Raw genomic sequence first — 23429 nt, 5'->3', positions numbered from 1 at the left:
GGATGTGCGTGTTGTGTGTCACGCGTCAATCCTTAGTCTTGTACCTCTTCCTGCGGTTATACCTACAATAAAACGATGTTAGTTGTACCACACACACCTCTGAATTGTAGCTTTGTTATTAATCGATAACGTACCCGTGCAATCCTTGGTTGGTGGAGTAAAGCGGTGGTGGGCAGCCTGTCATTCTTCCAAACTATCTGCAGACCCTGATGGGCAAGTGAATCTCAACCACGTGGAAGAAAATAAGAGGGACGTTGCAGCGATACTCCTCTGACTCGTCCCTAGTAACATGACTGAGATAGTACTGGAGCTCGGGAACATCCCAAGGACACCAATGCACCTAAACATTTTATAATTGAGTTAGGCTGTGATATAGTATAGATCGAACAAGACACATGTATGATAGAAAAGAGAGCGTAACCTGGTGCTGTGTCAAGACGCCGAGACCGTTCGTATACTCCCTGTACTTGCACCTCGCATTCCCTCTAACTAACTCTGATTCTGTCTAGATAAACAGAGTTGTAGCGAGTGTATCTTGCCCGTTCCATTACTGCATTGAACACGATAATGAATTAGCCATTAATAAACTCGTCATATGTAACCATATCGAAGAATATAATGAACCGAAGTACTTACCGGTAAACCAGTACTAAGGGGCTTCCCAACGGGCCATCGTTCCCAACACCAAACCTAGAGTAGGTACGAGCAACCTCCAAGGTTCGCATACCCTGAGGTGCGACGGCAGGCAACGCATAACTGTCGATACGTCCATACCAGGACTGCGTTGTCCCAGCTATACGCCGCTATGTTCTCCCACGGCTAGCGTAGTATGTCAAGGAAGATCCAGCTGATGGTGTTGCCTGAGGCGTCTAGGAAGAGGAAAGCACCAAGAAAGTGCTAGAACCATACTTGAGCAAACCTGTCGATCTGAGCCTCTTCAGCCTGTGGGTTCAAGTAATCAAAGCGCTCCATGATCCAAGACGACGAAACACCAAAAGTTTTTCTAAAATTTACCTAAAAAAATGAGACCCGATGGCTGCAGGAAAGCAGTGCGAGTATTAAATAGGCTTCAATTTCTTACTTATTTTTCTTAGAAGCCTCGTCATTCGGTGGAAGAAAGGCAGTAAACTGAGCCACCAGCTCTCTCTAGTGATCGTTGTCAACTATACCTGTCACTGGAAGTCCCTCCAACCGAAGGCCTAAAATAGCCTTCATGTCCTGTATGGTCAAGGTCATCTCGCCACAACGTAGGTGGAATGTGTGGGACTCAGGCCTCCACCTGTTATAAGAATAGAACGACTGTTAGTTGCCTCAAATTTGTTACAAAAAAGTTTACGTACAAAGAATGCACTCGCACCTGTCACAGCTGCAGTAAGTAGTGCTAGGTCAAGGGGCGGAAGACCGTGGTTGACAACATGGACAAGCTCGAGGAAGCCAGCACGCTGTATGTACGACGCATAACGCTCGTCTCACTGGTGCACCCTAGTGTGTGTGCGGGGCCTCAAAGTAGGCAAGGCCACATCTGCGTCGTTGTCACTCAAGATGTGTGCTCGGTGCTGGTCGTCGTACTCCACCTTAAGAATAGGGTACAACGGGTGCTGCGTGGGAAGGGCCATCCTGTTATAAATTGATAAACAAAGCGTTAGAGTATTCAAATTAATATTATGTAGCATTGCAAAATTTGAACTACTTGTTATGCACTATGAAAACACATGTACATATTCAAAGTAAAATTAACAGGCATATCACGCACTAGTAACATAAATAACTTCACTAGGAATATAAGCATGTGACGAAACTTCATGAAGTCATCAAAATCGACGTATCACGCACTAGTAAGTACCGACATTTATAAACTAGTATCTATACCCAAAATCCCTAACTAAATAACTAACTATAAACTAAATAATAAATACCTAATCAATCACTAAACCCAAAATCCTAACCTCAAACCTAAAAACTACCTACATAAATCACAAACAAATTCACTAACCTAACTATCCTAAATCACTAACTATCTTAAATCACTAACTATCATAAATCAATAACAATCATAAAACCCTAACTATCCTATATTACTAATTATCCTAAAACAATAATAATCAAAATAACATGAAATCGAGAGATTACCTTAGGAGCGGGTGGCCTAACGCGTCGATGTTCGTGGCGCAGTCGGCGCGGGCGCTGCGCGGCAGCGGGGCGCGTGCGGCTGGCGGCGGGCGATGTGTGGCGATGGGCGGGCGGGCAGGGATGCGTGCGGGCGGGGGAGGGGGGGGGGCTCGCTCGCGATATTTATTTGGCCCAACCGCGCCATGCTCCGTGGCGCGGCAGAGCCCTGCCACGTTAGCGATCAGCGATTCCGGTCGTCGCCATGTCAGCCCTCTGCCGCGCCACCATGCATGGCGCAGCACAGGTATTTGGCCGCGCCAGGGAAATAGGCGCGACCAAAAGTGTTAGTTTTTTTTTAAAAAAAAAACCCGACCGTGTTACATTTAAAATTAGTTTTCAAAAAGTGTTAAAATAAAAAAAAATCTGACTTGTAACTGTAGCATGCTGCAAGCTGCAAGCTGCAAGCAATCCTGGCCCTAGGCAGTTCAAATAGTAAAAATTAACCGGCGGTCATCGAGACTGTCTCGTCTCAGTGGTGTCATCGTCCCAAATTTTCAAAATACATTTTTGGCTTCCTGAAATTATAATAGGTTTATCTAGATTCTAGTAATATGCATCTATCCGACTCATTATCCTACGTGATGATCTGACAGATGAGACCCACGTGTCAGCGATAAGAGCATCTCTAAGAGTCTTTTCAAAATTCACACTCTAAATCATCATTTAGAGAGTCATTTGCATAAAAATCGTTTTCTATATCTTCTCACTATCCAAACAACTTTTTTATATCTTCTGCGTACTCTAGAGAGTCATTCTCCCTATCTATCTTTGGATAGCGAGAAATCCGAAATAGAGGATGATTATATTTGGATAATCAATTAAAGAAGTTGTTGGGGGATGTTTTTCCACTAAAATCTCTATTTCTAACAATTAGAAAGGGTATATAGAGCCTCGTAGAGTTGCTCTAAGGCTTCACCTTAAAAGATCATGCGACATCGGATGAAGATTATTTTTTATATGAAAATTACAGCTCTTGATGAGATATACAACTTTCTAGTTTTGAGTTTTCTCATTTAAGATCGTTGAGATGCTAAAAATAACATAAAATTTCAGCAGCATATTAATCGTGTACCAAGGCTTGTTGCCTTAGAAAAAATATATATCTTTCTTGTATGGTGTTGGATAAAGTTCTTTTGTATATGAAAATTATAACTCTCAATTTTAGAGGTCTGAAGTTAATATTGTTGCATGGACTGAAAATTACCTAGGAATGCCCGAAGGCCGCCTGAATAGGATGGACGATCATTTAGGTTCCAAGGACGAGCGAGGATAGGATAGTGAGCCCCCCTCTTCCGCCTAGTGCTTGGTTATGGAGGGAGTGGAATGAGTGGGATATATATTCGACAAAGTTTCGAGGCGAGCATGTCCCTCCAAAATGAGAGAACAGACTCGTCGCGATTGACGTCATGTTTTTTTTTTTTTTGGTCTTTGGGTAGACACGGGGAAGCCTCATTGGCGAACTCGAGGATGGTGGAGGTAGTGCTATAGCTCGAAGCGATGATAGGAACTCGAGTCACTAGATCCTTGTGGGGGTGGTAGAGTCTCTGGCAGGATGGCGTCAGTTGTGTGGTGCGGGCAGTCTTGGGACGAGGAGTGAAAGCGGACGATAGGGTGGTCATATGAGCAGGCGACACATGATTGGTGGAAGGCCAAAGGCTGGGAATACGGGGGCTTGAGCCCCTCCTCATCCGTAAACTTACCACTAATCATAAGAAAACCCCTGAGAGAGACGTAAAGGACCAGAGCAAGAAGATGCCTTTAATGGTGTCGAAGAAGTAGAACTGACTAGGAGTAACGTAGGTTTGCCGGCCGATGAGTTCATTAGAGGATAGGTCGATCGAACTTGTAAGAACATCGGTCAATCCATAAGCTCATTAGTAATAGCTGAACTTAGGTCTGTCAGCCCATGAGCTCATTACTGGTGATAAAAGCTAGAACTTAACAACCATATTCCCTTCGGGGAACGAGAACTTGGAACGGGAACACCTTGAGGCGATATTTTATATAATATAAAAACGTAAATATTGCCGAAACGGAAACATGGAGGTTCCCAGCATAAGAAACGTGACCATATATTCCATTGCTGCTAAGAGCCGGACCTGTCTCCTAAAAAAAAAGAAAGTCAGGAATTAAGGAGAGGCAGCCCCAGCCCATAGAAGGCCTACTAGTCCATGTGTGGTTGGGGTTTGGGGGATTGAGGCCCAAACGAGGGTCCCCCTGTGGAACAGCCTTTCGGGTCCCCTGTGGAACAGCTCAGGCCGATCCATTGACTGCCAATGCCAAGTGCCATTGCCATCGACAGTCGCAGCGGGAGGGAAGCAACCGGCCGGCGTTCAATTCAATCACGGGGACGGGGAGTTGACATGCAATGCAATTTTTTTTTTGAGATGGAAAACATAGTTCCATTAGCGTGGGCCGGACACCAAATAAGCTACAAAGTCTGGTATATGCGCTCTGTTCGTTTGGGCTTGTTTGACTAATAAGTCATGACTGAAAGTACCGTTGACTAATTTGGTGTAAGAGAAAAATACTGTTCGTTAACTGAAAAGTACAGCTTATAAGCCAAACAGACCCAAACGAACATGGCGATGCTCTTGCCACAGCAGAGGACCATCAGTACAATTCAAGCCTATAGCCGCTAGAATATCTGCTACAGCATTACACCCTCTTGATACATGAGAAATGGTACATTCAAAGAAGAGAACTCTAAATACATAAAAGTTTTGATCTCATGCATTCATCAGATTTGCAAGCACAGATCTTTCGAAGCAATTATCATTTAAGGCCTTAACAATAGCAGCCGCATCAGTCCCTAAAATAACTCGCCTCATTCCCAATAGAGCTGCATGCTCCAGGCCTTTTAAACAAGCAGTTGCTTCAGTATGTTGAGCTGACGTTTGAAATTTTGCTGATCCTGCTCCTGCTGCTACAACCATGCCAGCATGATTTCTAATAATAAAACCCCACCCAGCTTTATTTGATCCAGGGATAAAAGCCCCATCGCAGTTATTTTTGTAGACATCTTCAGGTGGAACTCCATCACCGGCGTGCGGCTGCGGCGTTGCCAACTCTTGTCCTGTTCTCTGTTCCACCACGCTAATGGTTTCGTTCGCTTGAAGGAATTCTGGAGAAATTTGAAGGAATCTGGAGGAATTTGTGAGAGGAAAACACTATTCCGAATGAAAAAAGAATCGGATCAAGCCGGATTTAAAGACACGCGAACAGAGCCAATAACTGTGGAGGACTGGACCCGTACTCCTGCATGTACGGCCCCCTTTGACAGGGCTCTTGGAGGCTCCGCCTCCTCCTCGAAACCCACAATGTTTGACGCTGTAGCAAAGAATCATTTTGATTCCCAAGGCAAGAAAATGAACTAGCAAGAGCAAGAGGAGGAGCCATAGCAGCCAGGCATCGGGCTGGCATGGCCGCATGGCCTACCTCGGCACACGTCGGAGCAGACGACCCCAACGTGCACGCGCCGCAGACGTACGTGTCGTCGTCTCGCCGTCGCTGCAGCCCAAGCGCCTCTCCTTCTTCGCCATGCTGCTGCATGATGCAGATGTACATCAGTCATCAGATCGATGAGTCCATACCAACATACAAAGTGCATGCGTGATCGATGCTCCATGCATGCCTCATGAGTCGTGGCGCGCCCTGCAGCAAAACACAGCGTATGTACGTGCTTCCTCTCTCCCGTACCACTACTGCTGCCAACACTGTACATACATACATACACAACTACACATCGATCGGCCAAAGGAAAAAGAAAAGAAAGAAACACAAGCACGATCGTCGATCGGAGGAGAAGCAAGTTCCATTCTCTAGCACGCACCACCAACAACTTGCGTAACTATACGTTCCTACACTACATACGTGCAGTCCATGACGAGCCGACGTCCGATCCGCCCATCATATCGAGCTAGGCACGGTCACGAGTCATCACGACGGCCACAGCCAGCTGCTGCTGCTGTGCACGCACGCCATGAACAGCATCATGTCCGAGTCCTCCTCCACCGCCTCCTCATCGCCCTCCTCCTCGTCATCGTAGTAGTACCCCGCCACTTCCCACGGCGGCGACGCCAGCAGCCGCCCGCGGCACAGCGGGCACGTCGCCGCCACCGGCCGCGCCCGGACCCAGCGGTCCAGGCAGGCGCGGTGGAAGAGGTGCCGGCACCGGAGCTCCCTCACCTCCGACCCTTCCTCGATGCCGCTCAGGCAGAACACGCACTCCTCCTCCTCGCTTTCCTCGCCGACGCAGCTGCCACCGGGGCCGCGCCGGCGCGTCGTCCTCCGGGAATAAAGCCCCACCGGCAGCTGGCCGCCGCCGCCCTTGATGTCCTCCACGGACGGCGAGGAGACCAGGTACCGGAACGACGGCCCGCCGGACGGGAGGCACGCGAACTGGGAGCGCGCCAGCGCGCTCAGCTTGCGCGCCATCACGCGGCACAGACACCGCGCCGCCATGGCCACCACGACGGAGAGCGGCGGGAGGAGCAGCAGGGCTGCTCGCAGGCTCGCCATCTCGTCTGCTACCTGGTCCACGATATGGAAGCACTCGACGATATGGAAGCAAGGGCACCTTGTACAATTTAAGGGCATGACCGCTTGAACTTAATCTACGATATTTTTTTTATAATAAAATAGCTTCAGTCGGCTTATCAGCTAGATTTAATATTAGCTGAACAGTCCTAATTTTTTTATACTTGATTAATTATGAATATATTTTTTGTAAAAATCTTTTGAGATAACTATGATACTGTCAAACATAAAAATTCTGTCTTCTCAACGAAGCAAGACTTTTTAATAATTCCTATTATTTTTTATTATTTCATATGCTCCCAAATAGAGGGTGTAATTTTCAAAGTGACCTTTCTTTCTCAAGAGATCTTTGAATTCGTTACGTTTTCCTGTTCTCGGTCAGAGGCAAAGAATTAAAGCTGAAAGCAAAGTCGATCGCTTAGCTAAAATGGCCTAATAAATAAATAATAAAAAGCCTCTGCAGGACATGCATGCTTGCGGTAGTTTGCAAATTCAAGTGCCTTTTTTTGTCTGTTGTGCGTAAACAGGCCGCAACACGGAAAACAAATAAAGCTGAAATAAATATAACAAATAATTTCGCGACAGCAAAATAAATAATTCTCATCCGATCCAATCATCCAACGACTCAACTTTGAAAAAAAAAGAGAACATACTAATAAAATTTATAAGAGCCACCAATTAAAACACGTACTACGCCCTTAATTAAATTCCAGCGTTGTGCTGTGCACACACTGCCGACAATTTTCTCACGGTATACTCCAACCGATATCTTAGTTTAATTCGTACGGTCACAAGCTCGACCTGTGCCGCGTCATCCATGCGGTGTAATCGCATGTCAGTTAATGGAATAAAAGCATTCTCTGCAAAATCAACGGATGACTCGATGCTGTCACACCCTTGGCCGCCGGCGAATTAGTGACGAGGACGTTGGCAGGGTAAACCCCTCTGCCTTGACAGTGTTTGATTTCTGACGAATGTCTGAGTCGCTACAGTAACGGTGCGACACTTATGTGCTCTTACAGAGACTGGCCATCAGGGCCCACAAGACAGTGTATCACTGGAAAACGTAAATAGACTTATACGCTAATTGTTTGCATGACACAGCTTCCTTCCATGGCCATCTGCTCACTGTATGTCGTCCGGCACGACATCTTCCCCCCCCCCCCCCCTTGAGCTGCCGCTTGTCCTCAAGCTGGTGCATCTGGGAATCTCTTCTTGAGCACATTGTAATCTTCCCAAGTCGTAGCTGATGGTGGAAGGCCGGTCCATGTGACCTTGACGTGAGGAATCGTCATGTTGCCTTTCTTGACCAACCGACGCTCTAGGATTGCTTCAGGCTTGGCCGCTGCAGCTTCCAAGTCAGTAGTGACTGGAAGGGTATCATATACAGGAGTATAGTCTGCAATGAAAGGCTTTGGCTGAGAAATGTGAAAAACAGGATGAATTAAAAGATCCTTCTGGCAATTCAAGCCGATAGGCCACATTGCCGATGCGCTCCTATACTGTATATGGTCCAAAGTACTTGTAAGCTAGCTTTGGAAAGGGTCTGTTAGCCACTGAGGATTGTGTGTATGGCTGGAGTTTCAGCAATACTTGATTGCCAACAGAGAAATGATAATCCTGCCTCTTCTGATCTGCCAGCAATTTCATACGATTATGTGCTTTGGCTAGATTTGTCTTTAGGGCTTCTAAGTGCAATTCCCTGTTTTCAATTATCTCAGCGACGGTGGTTGATGTTGAAGCTAGGACATTAGGAACTGTCTCCACATTAGGTTCGTATCCATACAGAGCCTTAAAAGGTGAGCATCCCAATGCAGTATGATAGGATGAATTGTACCACAGTTCCGCTAATGACAACCATTGAGTCCAAGCTTTTGGAGAGTCTTGCACAGAGCACCGGAGATACATTTCCAAACATTGGTTGACTCTTTCGGTCTATCCATCTGTTTGGGGATGGTAGGCAGTGCTGAGTTGGAGATTGAATTATACAACTTAAACAACTCTTTCCAAAAGTGACTGAGAAATATAGTGTCCCTGTCAGTGACTATTGTACTTGGTAAGCCATGTAGTTTGACTACATTGTCCATGAAAAGCTATGCAATATGTCCATGAAAAGCTATGCAATAGTTGCTGCAGTGTATGTGTGTTTGACTGGCAGAAAATGGGTAAGTTTAGTGAGCCTGTTGACCACCACCAAGATTACACTAAAGCCTTGGGATTTGGGTAAGCCTTCTATAAAGTCCATGGACAAATCCCTCCATACACCTTCTAGAATTGGCAGGGGTTGGAGTAAGCCCAATGGATGATTGTTGGAGTGTTTAGACTGTTGACAGATAGAGCACTGTTTGATAAATGATTCCACATCCCATTTCATACCTTTTCAAGCAAAGTGTCTTTTAAGTCTATGGTAGGTAGCAGCAATACCTAAGTGTCCTCCAAGAGCACTGGAATGACAGGCAACAATGATTTTTGTTTGAAGTGCTGCATTTTGATAAATCTAGACTTTGCCATGGTGCCTTATCAACCCTCTGTCCAAACTATAACCCTAGGCATCTAGACTAGAGATGGCTAACCTAGTTAGGAGTTGCTGGGCTTGAGGATCTTTGGTATAAGAATTAAGAACTTCCTGTATCCAAGCAGGTTGCACTTAAGACACAGCTTGTAATGACATGGGATGGGTTACTCTAGAGAGGGCATCTACTGCCACATTTTCTTTGCCTTATCTGTAGACAATCTTGAAATGCAGTCCCATTAGCCTTGTCATTGCTTTCCTCTGCATCTCAGAGTGTAGATTTTGTTCATTGAGATATGCTAGGGATTTGTGATTTGTCACTATAATAAACTCTTGCCTTTGTAAAATAAGCTCTCCACCTTTTCCACTGCCATGATTAGAGCCAAGAACTCCTTTTCATATATGGATAATGCTTTATGTTTCTCTCCTAAGGCTTTGCTAAGATAAGCAATGGGTTGACCTTGCTGCATCAACATAGCTCCAATGCCATCATGGCAAGCATCTGTTTCAATTGTAAAGGGTTCTTGGAAGTTGGGCAAAGCCAGGACAGGAGTTCTTGTCATTGCCACTTTAACATTGTCAAATGTTGACTGGGCTTCAGGAGACCAAGTGAACTGTTTTAGTCTAAGCAAGTTGGTCAGTGGTTTGGTTAGGACTCCATAACCGTTTACAAACCGTCTGTAGTAGCCTGTAAGACCCAGGAATGCTCTCAACTCTATGAATGAAGTAGGAGCTGGCTAGTGGAGCATAGCGGAGATCTTGTTTGGATCTGTGGACACCCCTTCTGCTAATATAATGTGTCCTAAATATTCCAAACGTGATTGTGCAAAAGAACATTTGCTCTCTTTGAGGAAAAGTCTGTGTTTTCTCAATTCAGCTAAGACCTGCTGCAAATGATGTTTGTGGTCTTCCATAGTGGCACTAAAAATTAGGATGTCATCTAAGAAGACCAATACAAATTTCCTAAGAAATGGCTGGACGATTTGATTCATGATGCACTAAAAAGTAGCAGGTGCATTTGTGAGTCCAAATGGCATCACCTTGAACTGATAGTGGCCGTGATGAGTTTTAAATGCAGTTTTGTACTCATCCTCTGGATGGATTCTCACTTGATGATATCCTGACTCATATCAAGCTTGGTGAAGAACTTAGCTCCATGCAATTCATCTAAGATTTCTTCAATGACTGGCATGGGAAATCTGTTTTTGATTGTGATGTCATTCAATTTTCTATAGTCTACACAAAATCTCTAGGTGCCATCCTTCTTTTTGACCAAATGGACTAGTGAAGCAAAGGGACTATGGCTATGAGCTATCAAGCCAACTTGCAAAAGCTCCTGGACTTGTCTCTCTATCTTAGTTTTGTGTAATGATGAATAGTGGTAAGGTTTAGAATTGATAGGAATAGATCCAGGCAAAAGTGGGATGGTATGGTCATAGGCTCTTTGGGGTGGTAAGGCTTTGGGATCAGTGAACACATCACTATAGGTTGAAAGAATGTCAAGAATTTTAGATTGTTGGGAAGTGTCACTAGGTGTGGATATGTTGGTTGCTGGTACATAGTCCAGAAGAACAAAAGCCCATATGTCATTGCCCTTGGTGGAGTTAAATACCTTAGTGGCCAAGATAGATTGAAGTTGTAGTGGGGGTTCTATGATTCCTTTCAGCTTGACAGGTTTTCCCTTGACACAAAATTCTAGAGTTTTGTGTTGCCAGTCACATTGCATTGAACTATTGGATTGAAGCCAATCAAAACCAAGGATGGCATCATATAGATGCATATCCAAGACCACCATATCAGTAGATAGTGTATGGCATTGGCAATACTAGGACAACCCTTGTACCTTTCGGTTGGTGATCATCCATTCCCCATTTGCTAGCTTCACTTTTTTAGCTTGGGTGGACACTGTAGGTAACTTGGCCAGAGCAACAAACTGAGAGCTAATGAAGCTATGTGAGCTACCACTATCAACAAGGATGAGCATCACTTTATCCTGAACTCTAGCTTTCAGCTTGATGTAGTTTGTGTTGTCCACACTAGAAATAGCATGCAATGACAGCTGCCAAAATTCCTCATGAAGTGTGTCTTCAGCTGCCAGTTGATTGAGGACATCATCAGATAGTTCTCTGTTAAGGTCATTAATGACCAATGCATTGGCTTGAGGCTTGTTTCTTTTAGGACACACTTCTAGGTGGCCAGGTACAAATTTGTCACCACAATTGAAACAAATGCCATTAGCCTTCCTATAGTCCCTTAATTGCCTATCCTTCCATAGAGAAGAGGTTTGAGGTGCTGGCTTGTTTTCAATTCTTGGTGGCATGTATGGTTTTGGTTGACTGACATTTCTTTGATATCTAGCCTTGCTTCTATCATGCACTCCCTGCTGAACCTTAGCAATAATTGAAGCCTTATGCACCGTTGTTGACATTTGACTCTCTATTGTCCCTCTGATCTCTTCCTTGAGTCCTCTGATGTAATGAGGTGTGAAAAAATGTCATCATAATGAGGATTGTGCATGTTCACAACAAATTGCAAGGCTTGGAACTAGGTGGTGTATTCTACCACTGTGCCAGTCTTCTTGAGGTCCAATAAGTCATTCATTATTGTTCTAAAGTCATCGGCTCCAAACTCTTCTTCTACCATAGCACAAAAATGATCCTAATCCCTGAATGTATGGTTTTGTTTGTAAGCTTGGTACCACTTAGCAGCATTACCCTCAAAATGCAAATGTGCAGCTGTAATCCACATGCCCTCTGGTAGCCAGTAAAGCTCAAAGTAACTCTGACAATTGTCCTTCCATATCTTGGGGTCTATACCATCCAATTTGGGGAACTGCATTTTGGGCATAGCTTGGCTAGGCAATGTGTCTCGTTTCCCCATTCTTGGTGGTGGTCTCCTGATCTTAGAAGTTTCTACCTTAATAACTCCTTTATCCTTGGCAAAGACATTGTGAAATGATGCCTTCTCCTCAAACAACATGGATACCCCATCATCATCATTATATGTAGCCTCATTGTCAAATTGTCTCATGGTCAACTGTGCCACTGCTGCCCTATTAGCTTTGACTTGTTGAGCTATCATGTGTTGTTCAGCAGAGTAGTTATCCATGGCTGCTCCCTTGATATCCATCTGGGCTTTCACCTACTGTTGAAGTTCCCCAATATCATTGACTCTGGTGAACAACAGATCGAATTACTCCATGACCTGGCCCATGAATTGCTTCTCATCGTTAGCACTTCTGGCCATGGTGTCCAACAGAATCTAGGTTTGTTTTGATGGTTTAAGTGGAGCCATGGTGATGGATGGGTAGAATCCAAACCAACTCAGTTTAATCAGAGGAAGGGTTAGGGTTTGGTGGAAGTGATTGGGGATGCTGGGGTGGTGGAGATGGTGAGGTCTAGGTAGCCAACACCAAAGCCATCACTGACGCAACTCAACCCAATGGAGGGACCTCTGGGACCTCTCATCGAACACCACATGGGTGTGATGGAGATCAACCTACCCACCGAAATTACTAGCTGTAGATCGAAGTGACGGGATCGAGATGGTACCGGAGAGTGAATGATAGACTACGATCACAAATGATAGATTGCGGTGATGGTGGAGGTGGGGTGGTGGTAGGGCATCGGACCCCTGGATCCACCGCTGGAGTCGTCGGAGTTGCGGGTAGGGAGCAATGAGGAAGAGCATCACGCTCATCACCCACGCTGAGGATAGATCGTCTCTGATACCACTTGTCACACCCTTGGCTACCGACGATCGCCGTCGACGTGAGCACGCAAGAAGAATCAGTGACGAGGATGTCGGTAGGGTAAACCCTCTGCCTTGGCAGTGTTTGATTTCTGATGAATGTCTGAGTCGCTACAGTAACGGTGCGACACTTATGTGCTCTTATAGAGACTAGCCATCAGGGCCCACAAGAAAGTGTATCACTGGAAAACATAAATAGACTTATACGCTAACTTTTTACATGGCACGTCTTCCTTCCATGGCCATCTACTCACTGTACGTCGTTCGGCACAATAGATGCGTATGCTGCATGGGTCCATTCGTGGAACCAATGGTAGATCCAGAAACGGGCTCCGCCTCGGGCTAACTAATATAAGGCTTAAAATCTTACTAGCTATATACTATTAGATATAACATATTTTTCAAAGAACACAAATAATTATATAATTCCCTGGATTCCTAGTGTTCAACCAATAGGCTCAAACAATACGTAGAACATTGAAGGTAGAAAAGTACCAAATTAAGAGTCTTCATGTTTTAACACCACTTCCACTTGTTACATAAATTTTTTCAACATCTCAGCCCTTTATAAAGCAAGATAACATTATGTATTGAAAAAGACTAATACAAGTAAACGACACGCACCTTGAGTCCTTGTTTGGCAAATTCATTGTACAGTTTCTTAAGCCTTGAAAGTGCTTTAGAATTTTTTCATCTTCAATCGACGCAAACAAATCCCGCTCAATATAGCACATCATGCTACTATTTACCCAATTACCATTCATTTTATTTCTTCGTTCGGTCTTGATAATATTCATAGCAGAGAAGGCTCTTTCAACTATTGCCAAGATAAGTACAAGTGTCAAAATTATCATCATTTTTGACTTCATCAATGAATATACGAAGGTCGCCCGCAAGCTTTATGCAGTCATAATCACAGAAGTCATCTTTATAAATCTTAGGAAGCTCAACTAACTTCTGTACCTCAAAGTTGGCAAAAGAATCCCTCGGATCAAGACAAGCAACACATCTCAAGAGTTGAGTTAATCTTTTTGGAAATCGATTGTTTAACTCACAATAAACTTGATCAATCACACCATTGAAAATTCCATGATGAAAATGGTGGTAGTAACTCACTAATTTAGCACCACAACATCTCGAACGACCTCTAACGGGTATCATATCTTCCATATTAGCAATGTCTATGTTGTTGAGGAGGCAAAACTCCTTTACCTCTTCAAAAAGAGCATCCCAATTAATCCTATTGCATGAACAATGTTTTGATTTTTTTGCAAACATTGTGATAGGTCTTGAGTCATCCCCAATACTCTGATCATAAGATGTAATATGAACACAAATTCAAATGACTCCATTCTTTGAATCAATTCAGAGGCTATAGTTTTCTTTTCCCCATCAGTTCCATCTTCACTAATATTCTCTAACACATCTAGTACAGAGGACCACATGATCATAAGACATGCCAATGTTTTGTGATGTGTACCCCACCGTGTATCACCAGGCCTAGCAAGACTAGTTTCTTGGTTTTTCCCTCTCCCAGAAAAAATAGCACCACTATCTAACTGCTCAGCAAGCTTATCATGGTGACTTTGAAGGAGTTGATCTTTCCTCTTGCAAGAAGCACTAACAACATTAACGATTGAAGTGACATAATTGAAGAAGTCAAAAGTTGAGCCACAACACTTGGCTATAGAAACTACCACAAGCTGCAATTGATAAGCAAAACAGTCGATGTAAAAGGCATATGGGTTTTCATTCAATACCAGTCTTTGTAACCCATGAAATTGTCCTCTCATATTTGAAGCTCCATCATATCCTTGCCCTCTAATCTTGGAAATAGATAGACTATATGTTCTAAGCATAGTATCCAATGCTTCTTTTAGTGAAGGTGATGTGGCATCAGAAACATGTTCAATGCCAAGAAACCTCTCATTTACACTTCCTTTATCATTGACAAACCAACAAGAGAAAAGAGAAAATAATGTTACTTGAAAGCAACAAAACAAAACCAACGAAATAACCTAATGGAGAGGAGGTATATACCTCACAACCACATCCATTTGTTCCTTAATAGATGCATCACGAGCCTCATCAACAAGCACCATAAGCCAATGATCCCCTATTTCACTTTTAATTAACTCACTTGTCGCCTCTACACAAGCCCTAGCCAAATCTTTCTGAACCATTGGACTACTCATTTGATTATTCCCTAGAGCATTTTCACTAGTCACAAGTGCAGCCTTAGGATTCTTCTTTCTGTACCATTCAAGCATCACCATAAAGTTCCCTTTATTTCTTGATGTTTTTAGACCCATCATGTCCATGAAAGGCTAGAGCTTGCAAAAGGAGAAATCTAGCAATGCCTAACATGATAGTTAAACAAGCTTTATATGCCTCCTCTTCTGCTGCACTTGTAATAGTCTACACATGTTCAACACTTTGCCTCTGATTTTTGAAACCAAGTGCACATTTTCTTGCATTACTATGAAAGCCATCAATTTATTGAGCATGATCCTTGAAAGAATCCTTTGCATTCTTTCAATTTCTAAACCCAACTTTGGTGAATGTATCATTACTATGAAACCCAACTTGTTGTGGCTTAAAGAGATAGCAATAAAAGCAATAAGCTGCATCCTTGGCTACACTGTACTCTAACCAATCAAATTGATCAAACCATGATCCAACAAATCCTCTTGATAGGCCTTTACCATCTTTTTTCATTGTTGAAAACTTATGACCAGCTGGCCTATATGAACCTATTTGTAGATATGCTCTCCTTGCCTCATCCCTAATGTCATGATGAAAATCATCAATTGGCTTCCTGTCTCCTGGATCAGCAACTATATCTCTCATATCAAGTTCAATCCATGGTCTTTTTTGCTCAACTCGGCTCTCTATAGTTTCGGCACTACTCTTTTTAGCATAGTATTTCTCCATTCTAAGGTATGAAATGTGGCGATTGCAAACTAAGACTCAAATACTCAATGATAGTCCTGCTCAATGAAATGAAATATTCATTACTTTGCAATGTAAAAGGTAGCAATCATGGAGCAATTTCAAAAAGAAATGGCATCTGTCATCTGACCTACTGTAGTGGCGGAGCAATTTCTATAGGGGGCTAGCGTGGGGGTGTAGGCACGCTGTGCGCGGCCGACATGGCGGTGAGGGGTGAGCCGATGAGGGCTAACCAGCAAGGCGAGTAGGTGGTGACCTAGCACGCGACAGCGTGGGGGTGGCTGGGGTGCAGGGCCACGGGTGGTGGCACGCGGCCAGCGGGGAGCCAGGGACTTGGGGGCTTGGGGCAGTCGGTAGTCGAGGCAGGAGGGTGAGGCTGAAGGCAGATGGGAAGGGAGGCGGCCAGGGTGGAGGCAGATTGGAGTCAACCGAGTGCGATTGTGTGAACGGGAGCCGAGCTAGGGCTGCGGCCAGTTGCTGGGCTAACTTCTCCTCGGGATGGGCTAATGGGCTAGGCAGCCTTTTATGCCATTTTTATGAAGGAACTTCCCACTGCCCTTGGGCCTCACCCTCAGCTATAGCCCGAGGCCCAAATCCGCCCCTGTGTGGAACCAAACACGCTAGCTGTCCCCTGAAAAAATTGTAGGAAAGGGAAATGCTATGCTTGGGGTTTCTATCTGTGTTTCAAGTTGCCACCAACTAGTAAATTTTTAATATTGCACGTATGGCTCGAATGGTGTGCTAAGAAGACACAAGGTTTACACTGGTTCAGGCAGAATGTTCCTACGTCCAGTTCATTGCTGTTGCTCATATTACTATCTCTAAAAGTTTGTAGTAGGGGTTACAAATGGTCGAGAGAGGGACATGTCCCAAGTTTCTGGTGAGAGGAGCGAACGGGTGCTGAGAGCTTGGTCGTTTCCCGACTGTATGCTTGTGTGTTCTGATCGGTTCAGGGTTTGATGGGTTTGAGTCCCATTCATGGGATGCCCTACTTTCCCTTTTATAGGCTACGGGAAAGTATGGGTTATAGTGGAGGGAAAAGAGGAGCATGAGAAGGAGAAGTCCTCCAGGATCGCTGGGTCCTTCTTTTCCTTCATGTGGGTCCCGCTGACCCTATAGATGTCAATAGGGATAGCTCCACGTCGTGGCCCTATCCATCACTGGCGCCATTGTGTAGGCATCATCTCCTGGTCATGGCGCTCCACTCCGTCCTAGCAAACATCATGGTGAACCAACGCGCCTGTCAGTGCTCATATAAGGATTGGGCAGAACAGCACCGGTACGCCCGATGTTGTTCCTAATGTGAATCCCTAAGTATGGCCCGTCATGGCCATGGGTTATATTGGGGCATGCCGGTCACCTCCCTGATCCATTCGCTTTGACCTAGGCCCATTCAGTTGGACTTCAAGTGGTTGGCAGCGGTATGGATCTCCATCGGGTGAGGTGGAGCCCGCCCTCAGAGGTCGAGTAAGGCAGAGTGCAAACCTAAGGGTCAGGAGAGGTGGAGCCCACCCCTAGAGGCTGGGCGAGGTGGAGCCAACCCTCAGGGTTTGGGCAAGGCAGAGCCCACCCTCAGAGGTTGGGCTAGGTGGAACACAAACCTAAGGGTCGAGCAAGGTAGGGCCCATCCTCAGAGGCCGAGCGAGGCGAAGCCAGCCCTCAGAGTTCGGGCGAGGCAAAGCCCAAACCCAAGGGTTGGATGAGGTGGAGCCCGCCCCCAGAGGTTGGACGAAGCAGAGCTAGCCCTCAAAGGTCGAGCAAGGCGGAGTCCACAGCCTCAGTGTCAGGTGAGGCAGAGCTCGCCCCCAGAGGTCAGGCGAGGCAAAGCTAGCCCTTAGAGGTCGGGCGAGGTGGAGCTCATGGCCTCGGTGTCGGGCGAGGCATAGCCCACCCTTAGAGGTCAGGCGAGGCATAGCCTGACCTCAGAGGCTGAGCGAGGCAGAGCTAGCCCTTAAAGGATGGGTGAGGTAGAGCTCGTGGCCTCAGTGTTGGGCGAGGTTGAGCCCACCCCCAGAGGCCATGAAAGGTAGAGCTTGCGCGCACCTGGGGGTCGGTTGGAGCTGTAGTCGCGCTCTTGACTGCTCGGATGAATCAATGTTGATGGTTATTAGCTTCTCTTCGGGTAACCTAGTATTAGTCCCCGACAGTGGCTCCTGAGCCTATGGAGGAGTAGAATACTCCTTCGGAGGCTTTTCTGAACAGGAGGACTCTGAAGGCCTTGGCCTTCTTTTGTTGCCCACGGTGTTACCTGGAGGCGGTGATTCCCTTTCCTTGAGCTCCCTCCCATAGTAGGGGCTTGGTTGAGGATCGATTCATCTTTGCGATTGTCTTCCCTAAAGCGTTTTTTCTGATAAAAACGGAGGAGCTAAGCCGTGCCACAATTTTCCTCTAAGGACGAATCATGGCATCCGGTGGGTTGTTAATGGGCTAGTCTAAGTGGGGGCCCTGGCATCCCGTTCACTGGGATCCAGCTTGGGTCAGCTTGGTCACTGATCCTAGATTCTCAACAATCAATCCATATAGTTCTCGGGTTCGTTCGACCAGTCTCGAGGGCTAAGTACCTTTCTTAAAAAAACCATGGATCATAACCAGTCGAGACTGGAAGATGGGCCAGGATGCCCACGATGCTCGTACGCCTGGGTACTGGCCGCTAGCGAGCCCATCCCTTTCCACCTCTCACCCTAAAGGTGCCTGGAGCGGATGTCGAACCCATCAATGGGCTGACCTATGAACTCCTACGCCTAGTCGGGCCATAGAGGCGCTTTTATATCCGTATTCCTCTTACTCGTGACAAGTCATGGTCCGTCTAGAGAGGCGAAATGTCCAGTGAGTTTTCCAAGGAAACGAACAGAGATTTTGTGTGCACGTCCTGCGGCAAGACGTTGCGGCAGATCATGGTAGATGTAACACCCAAAAATTTGCCTCTTTTGAAATAGAGTTAAAACAATTTAAGTTGGAATTTTTGTGCACATGAAACATAGGAAATAAAATTTTTCATTAAATTAAAATACCTCATAAGGTAGCAACATGTTTGAGCATACATGCCATTGCATTTGATTTTATTGGTTGAGTGGTTGAAAAGTCAAAATAGTTAAAATGCTTTTGAAATGAAATTAAAAATGGCTTTAAAATAAAAGAAAAGAAGGAAAAGAAAATTAGAAAAATAAAGGTATTATTAAAGTTGTAAAGTTTATCTTGGGAAGCCTAACAAAATTATTCAATTTTATTTGAATAGGGAATTATATTTGAAACTATATTTGAATTAGATTTGAATTGGGCTTAGGATTTGAAAACTAAAAATAGAAAAGGATTTTTATTTGAAAATCTTCTTCCCTTACTTTTTTAGCCCAGCCCCGGAATCGGCCCACTCTTTTCCTCCTCCCCTTGGCCTGCTGGCCAGCCAAGTAGCCTTCTCCCCTTCCTCCCCCTCCCTTCTCCTTTTCTCCCGCGCCAGCTAGCTCCGCACGGCACGCTGCTCGGTGGCCCAGTCCCGCGTCCTTCCTCTTCCGCGCGCCGCTGCCGCTTTGCACTGGCCCAGCTGGCGGCCCGCTCTGCTTCGGCCCTTCACCGCAGCACCATGGCCTGCTTGGTTTTCACCGCATGCGCCCGCTCCTTCTCCCTCACTGCCCTAGGGGTCCTGCCCGTCAGCCGGCCCCTCTCCCTTCTTCTTCCCCTTCCTTCTTTCCCCTGTCTCCTTTCCTTTCTTGCTCCCGTCAATGGCGCTGCCATGCTCAGCAAGCCACCGCATCGTTGCTCCTACATGGAAAGCGACCAGAATCACCACGCCCCACTCGCCTTCCATCTACTGCAGCCCCGCCCACCTATAAGACTCGAGCTGAGCCCTCCCCTCTACACCTTCTCCATTCACCGCTCGAGCTCACCACTGCGACCCCATAGCCCACTACTCTAGTGCCCAGTCGACATCGCCAACGCACTGGTGATCTCTGCCGTGTTCCTTCGTGCCCGTAGGTACCGCCATCTCTCAGTTTTGGTCATGGTTTGCTCGGATTCCACTCACCCACACCCTCCCTCTCTCTGTAGCTGCCGCCATCCTCGACCCGCTAGGTAGAAGCCTCCCGGACGCCGCAACCACCCCGATCTAACTTTGTGGTGAGCTTCTTGTTCCTCCCATGCTCTCCGTTCCTCAAATTGCGCCCTAGAACACCGTAGCAGTGAACACCCGATGCCGCCGGCCATGGCGCTGCCATGGGCCGTCATCTCGGCACGATCCCCGCCCCCGGTTTGCACCTCAACATGTTCGCGCGCGCCTGTAGATCATCCTAGTAGGTTCGGTTTGCTATGGGGAGGTCCAAAATGCCCCCCCCCCGATGTCTGCCGCCGAGCTTGGCTCGCCGTCGGTCATGGCGCCCTCGCTAGAGGCGCTGTGCAGCGACGGGTAATCACCCGATCCCACCGGTGCCGTCAGATCTGTGTTGAACGGCCACGATTTGATCATAACGGTTGGATGTGTAACCGGTCCACCGCGGCTGTGGACTCGGTCCACGGTGCCGCGTCAGCATGCGCCCACGCACACGTGGTGCACTGTGCCAATCATGTGCGGCCACGTGGCTGTCCGGTCAGCAGCCACAGTCAACCACAGTCAGCCGCCGGATGTTTTGTGAATTAGTCCCTAGCTTTCCAGAGAATCAAGCCGCAATCCAAATCAGTTCAAAGTAATTTCTTTTAGGTCCAGTTTTCTTCTATTTTAGCCCCTGTATTTTTTAGAAATAGTACGCGTAGTCTAGCAGCCGTGTAATTTTAGATTTTAATTGTTTTAATTCAAAAATGAGTTTGAGTTATTTACAGAAATGCCACTGAACCTTATTTCATGCGTAACTTTTGCGTTTTAAGTCCGATTTGACCCGTTCGAATTACGTTAGGATCGTATTTACATTATCTACATGTTTATACAACTGTTAGGCATGTTTTTAATATCTAAAATTCATAGGTAGATTTAATCTATTACTTAACTATAGTAAAACTTGTTTAAATCATAACTTATTCATTTTAACTTCAAAATAGTCCATTCAAGTTGTGTTTGTTTCATAACGACGAGATCTACACATTAGTAATTATGTTTACTATATTACTATTTCATAAAAATCATAGTTTAAATTATATCTTGATTAAAGATTATGCAACTGGGTTTTATAAATAAAATATGATTTGATTTACTTTTGTTTTATAATTCAAATCTAAAATTGACTTATTTTAATCTATATTATTTATAAAATATCTTTTATATATGAATTCATATGGTTAACATATACGAAGCATATAGTTTTCTTTCCCACGTATAAGGCAAATCTCTCGGTAGTTGTAACTTTTCAACTGTAGCTCCGACTAGCGTGCCTCTCGCGACTGTTTGTTCGTAGCGATGCGGAGAATCATATTTCAATCTCTTTTACTTATTTTTCTATGATTGGTGTACTGTTCTAATATAGATGCAGTTGTATGCTATGCATGTATGTGTATGGATGTTTGTGTGGTGTTCTACGATTATGTCCAGTCGGTGAGATACATGTGGTGATCCAGAAGAAGAAGAAGAAGGACGTAAAGATTAAAGATTACCAAAGTATTGGTGTGTAAGGCAAGTATAGCATGGGACCATCCTTGTTACCTATTCACATTTAATCACTTAATTCATATTGCATGTGTCTACCTTGATACCATTAAGGATATCCTAGATATTTGATATCTTGTACCTTGAAACCTTTGGGACATTGCATTGGATAGTTTTTGCTAGTGCTTAATCAAAACCATGATCTTGTAACTTGACTAATGATATATGTAATAAACATTAAAACATGACTTTTTAGCAACATGGAAATAGGGGGCTGGAGTGTTTAGCTACTTTCTAAATGCTTCAGATTCCTCTCCCTAAGAACTTATCTATAAGCGATCATCCAGGACTTACAATACAGTTGTGAGGGCTATATGGCTCTGGCTTTAGCTCAGTATGATGACCTTTTCTAGCTTGTTAGTGGTTACCTTTATGGCGCACGGGGTTATGTTTCCTTTTCTACTAGGTTGTGTGTATCATGATGTGATGCCCATGTGTGCCACTCCTAGAGAGGGGCCACATACGCCTAGCGGCCCTAGCTTATTAGATGAACCTTTGAAAGGCTTCATAGTGAACCCTACCGACCTTCCTTGGTAGTGGGTCAAGAGGTTGATCACCTCAGGCGAAAGGGTAAATCACGACTCATAATGAAAGTGTACAAACTCTGCAGAGTATAAAACTGTTATAATAGCCATGCTCACGATCACGAGCGACCTTGGACCCTTATGGAATAGAGATGATCTCTAATGGATAATGGTACTAATGATTAATTGCTTATGCTATACATTATTTATGTATACCTGATCATGTGTTTATGGGAATGATAAATTCTTTGCCACTCCATTGCTTAAAAAGATGACCTATTAAAGCCAATCACAGTTAAACCAGTGTTAGCATTTTAAGCCTCATGAACCCCATGATATAATTGTTAAGTATGACATGTACTTACGCTTGTTTTACTTTTCTATACTTTGGATAAAAATCTCGGATGGGTACCATATTGCTGGTTTGGAGGAGTTAGGCTTATGGTCAACCAGTCAGTCGTCCCTATAGATTTGGAGTCTTCGCTTGAAGATCAGAGTAAATTTTCCGCTGGTCTTTACTCTGAGGTTATTTTCCTTGTACTAATATGTTATGTACTAAGTATTGTCTCTTGATATTACTCTTATTTGTGTCTATATGTGAGATTTGACTTCCTGGGCTCACATGTAGTGTGTATCTAGTTTTGTCTTTAAAACTGGGTGCTACAAAGTGGTATCAGAGCAATGCTGACTGTAGGATGTAAGCCTAGTTAGAATTGGACATTTTAGCATGCTTTCATCCTTGCTTAGTTCTTGCTTACTCTCTAACCTTATTATTTGTTAAAAGTTATGCTCACTTCAGCCTCTGTCTATTATGAAAACTTTGTCTCTATTCTCAATCCTCTTTCTTCATTTATATAGATGGGTCATAATGAGGAGACCACTAGCATTAGAGATCAAGAGGACCAAGCTACATTGTCCTTGACTGCATTCAATAAGGAAAAGCTTGTAGCTATGCAACAACAAGCACCAGAAGGAATGACTCAACCTAGGAGTTTTCAACAGTGCTTGCCACAAGGTCAAACCAACATACCAAAGGGACTAGTAAAGAGACAAGTAGCAGAAGCTTGGAAGAATATGAAGTCCAACGAAGATGTTGGAAGGACAGCACATGAATGCCAGGATCAACCACAACCGAAGCAAGAACAGAAGGTCTAGAAGAAACAGGAGCAAGGAAGTAAAGCAAAGAGAAACTACATCCAAGGAAGATTGAATAATGTGGATATAATGACCACTCATAGAGCTAAGGAGGTTGTGTATGGTATCATTCCAGTAAACTCAGCTTCTGCCATAGTGCTGTTTGATCCCAGTGCGTCACATTCATTTATCTCTAGTGCATACATGAAAGAACATAAGATAACTA

The 23429-nt window shown here is 44.8% G+C and overlaps 1 protein-coding gene across 4 annotated transcripts; it reads right to left on the bottom strand.

Moving 5' to 3' along the window:
* Nucleotides 1–4744: 4744 nt before the first annotated feature.
* LOC136552965 (RING-H2 finger protein ATL72-like) lies at nucleotides 4745–6737 on the bottom strand. Of its 4 annotated transcripts, none has more exons than XM_066544541.1 (3): nucleotides 5804–6737; nucleotides 5608–5715; nucleotides 4745–5499 (listed from the first exon to the last, which is right to left on the bottom strand). In XM_066544541.1, the coding sequence occupies exon 1, from the start codon at nucleotides 6688–6690 to the stop codon at nucleotides 6109–6111; it is 582 nt and encodes a 193-aa protein (XP_066400638.1). In that variant the 5' UTR covers nucleotides 6691–6737; the 3' UTR covers nucleotides 4745–5499; nucleotides 5608–5715; nucleotides 5804–6108. The 4 variants fall into 4 exon arrangements, with proteins under 4 accessions (XP_066400638.1, XP_066400639.1, XP_066400640.1 ...); XM_066544542.1 differs by having other exon boundaries at nucleotides 5608–5712; XM_066544543.1 differs by having other exon boundaries at nucleotides 6043–6737.
* Nucleotides 6738–23429: the final 16692 nt, after the last annotated feature.

Source organism: Miscanthus floridulus, chromosome 4 (assembly GCF_019320115.1).
Source record: "Miscanthus floridulus cultivar M001 chromosome 4, ASM1932011v1, whole genome shotgun sequence".
Lineage (NCBI taxonomy): Eukaryota > Viridiplantae > Streptophyta > Magnoliopsida > Poales > Poaceae > Miscanthus > Miscanthus floridulus.
The sequence above is the reverse complement of the archived record's forward strand: the minus strand, read 5'-3'. Positions and strand labels throughout refer to the sequence as shown.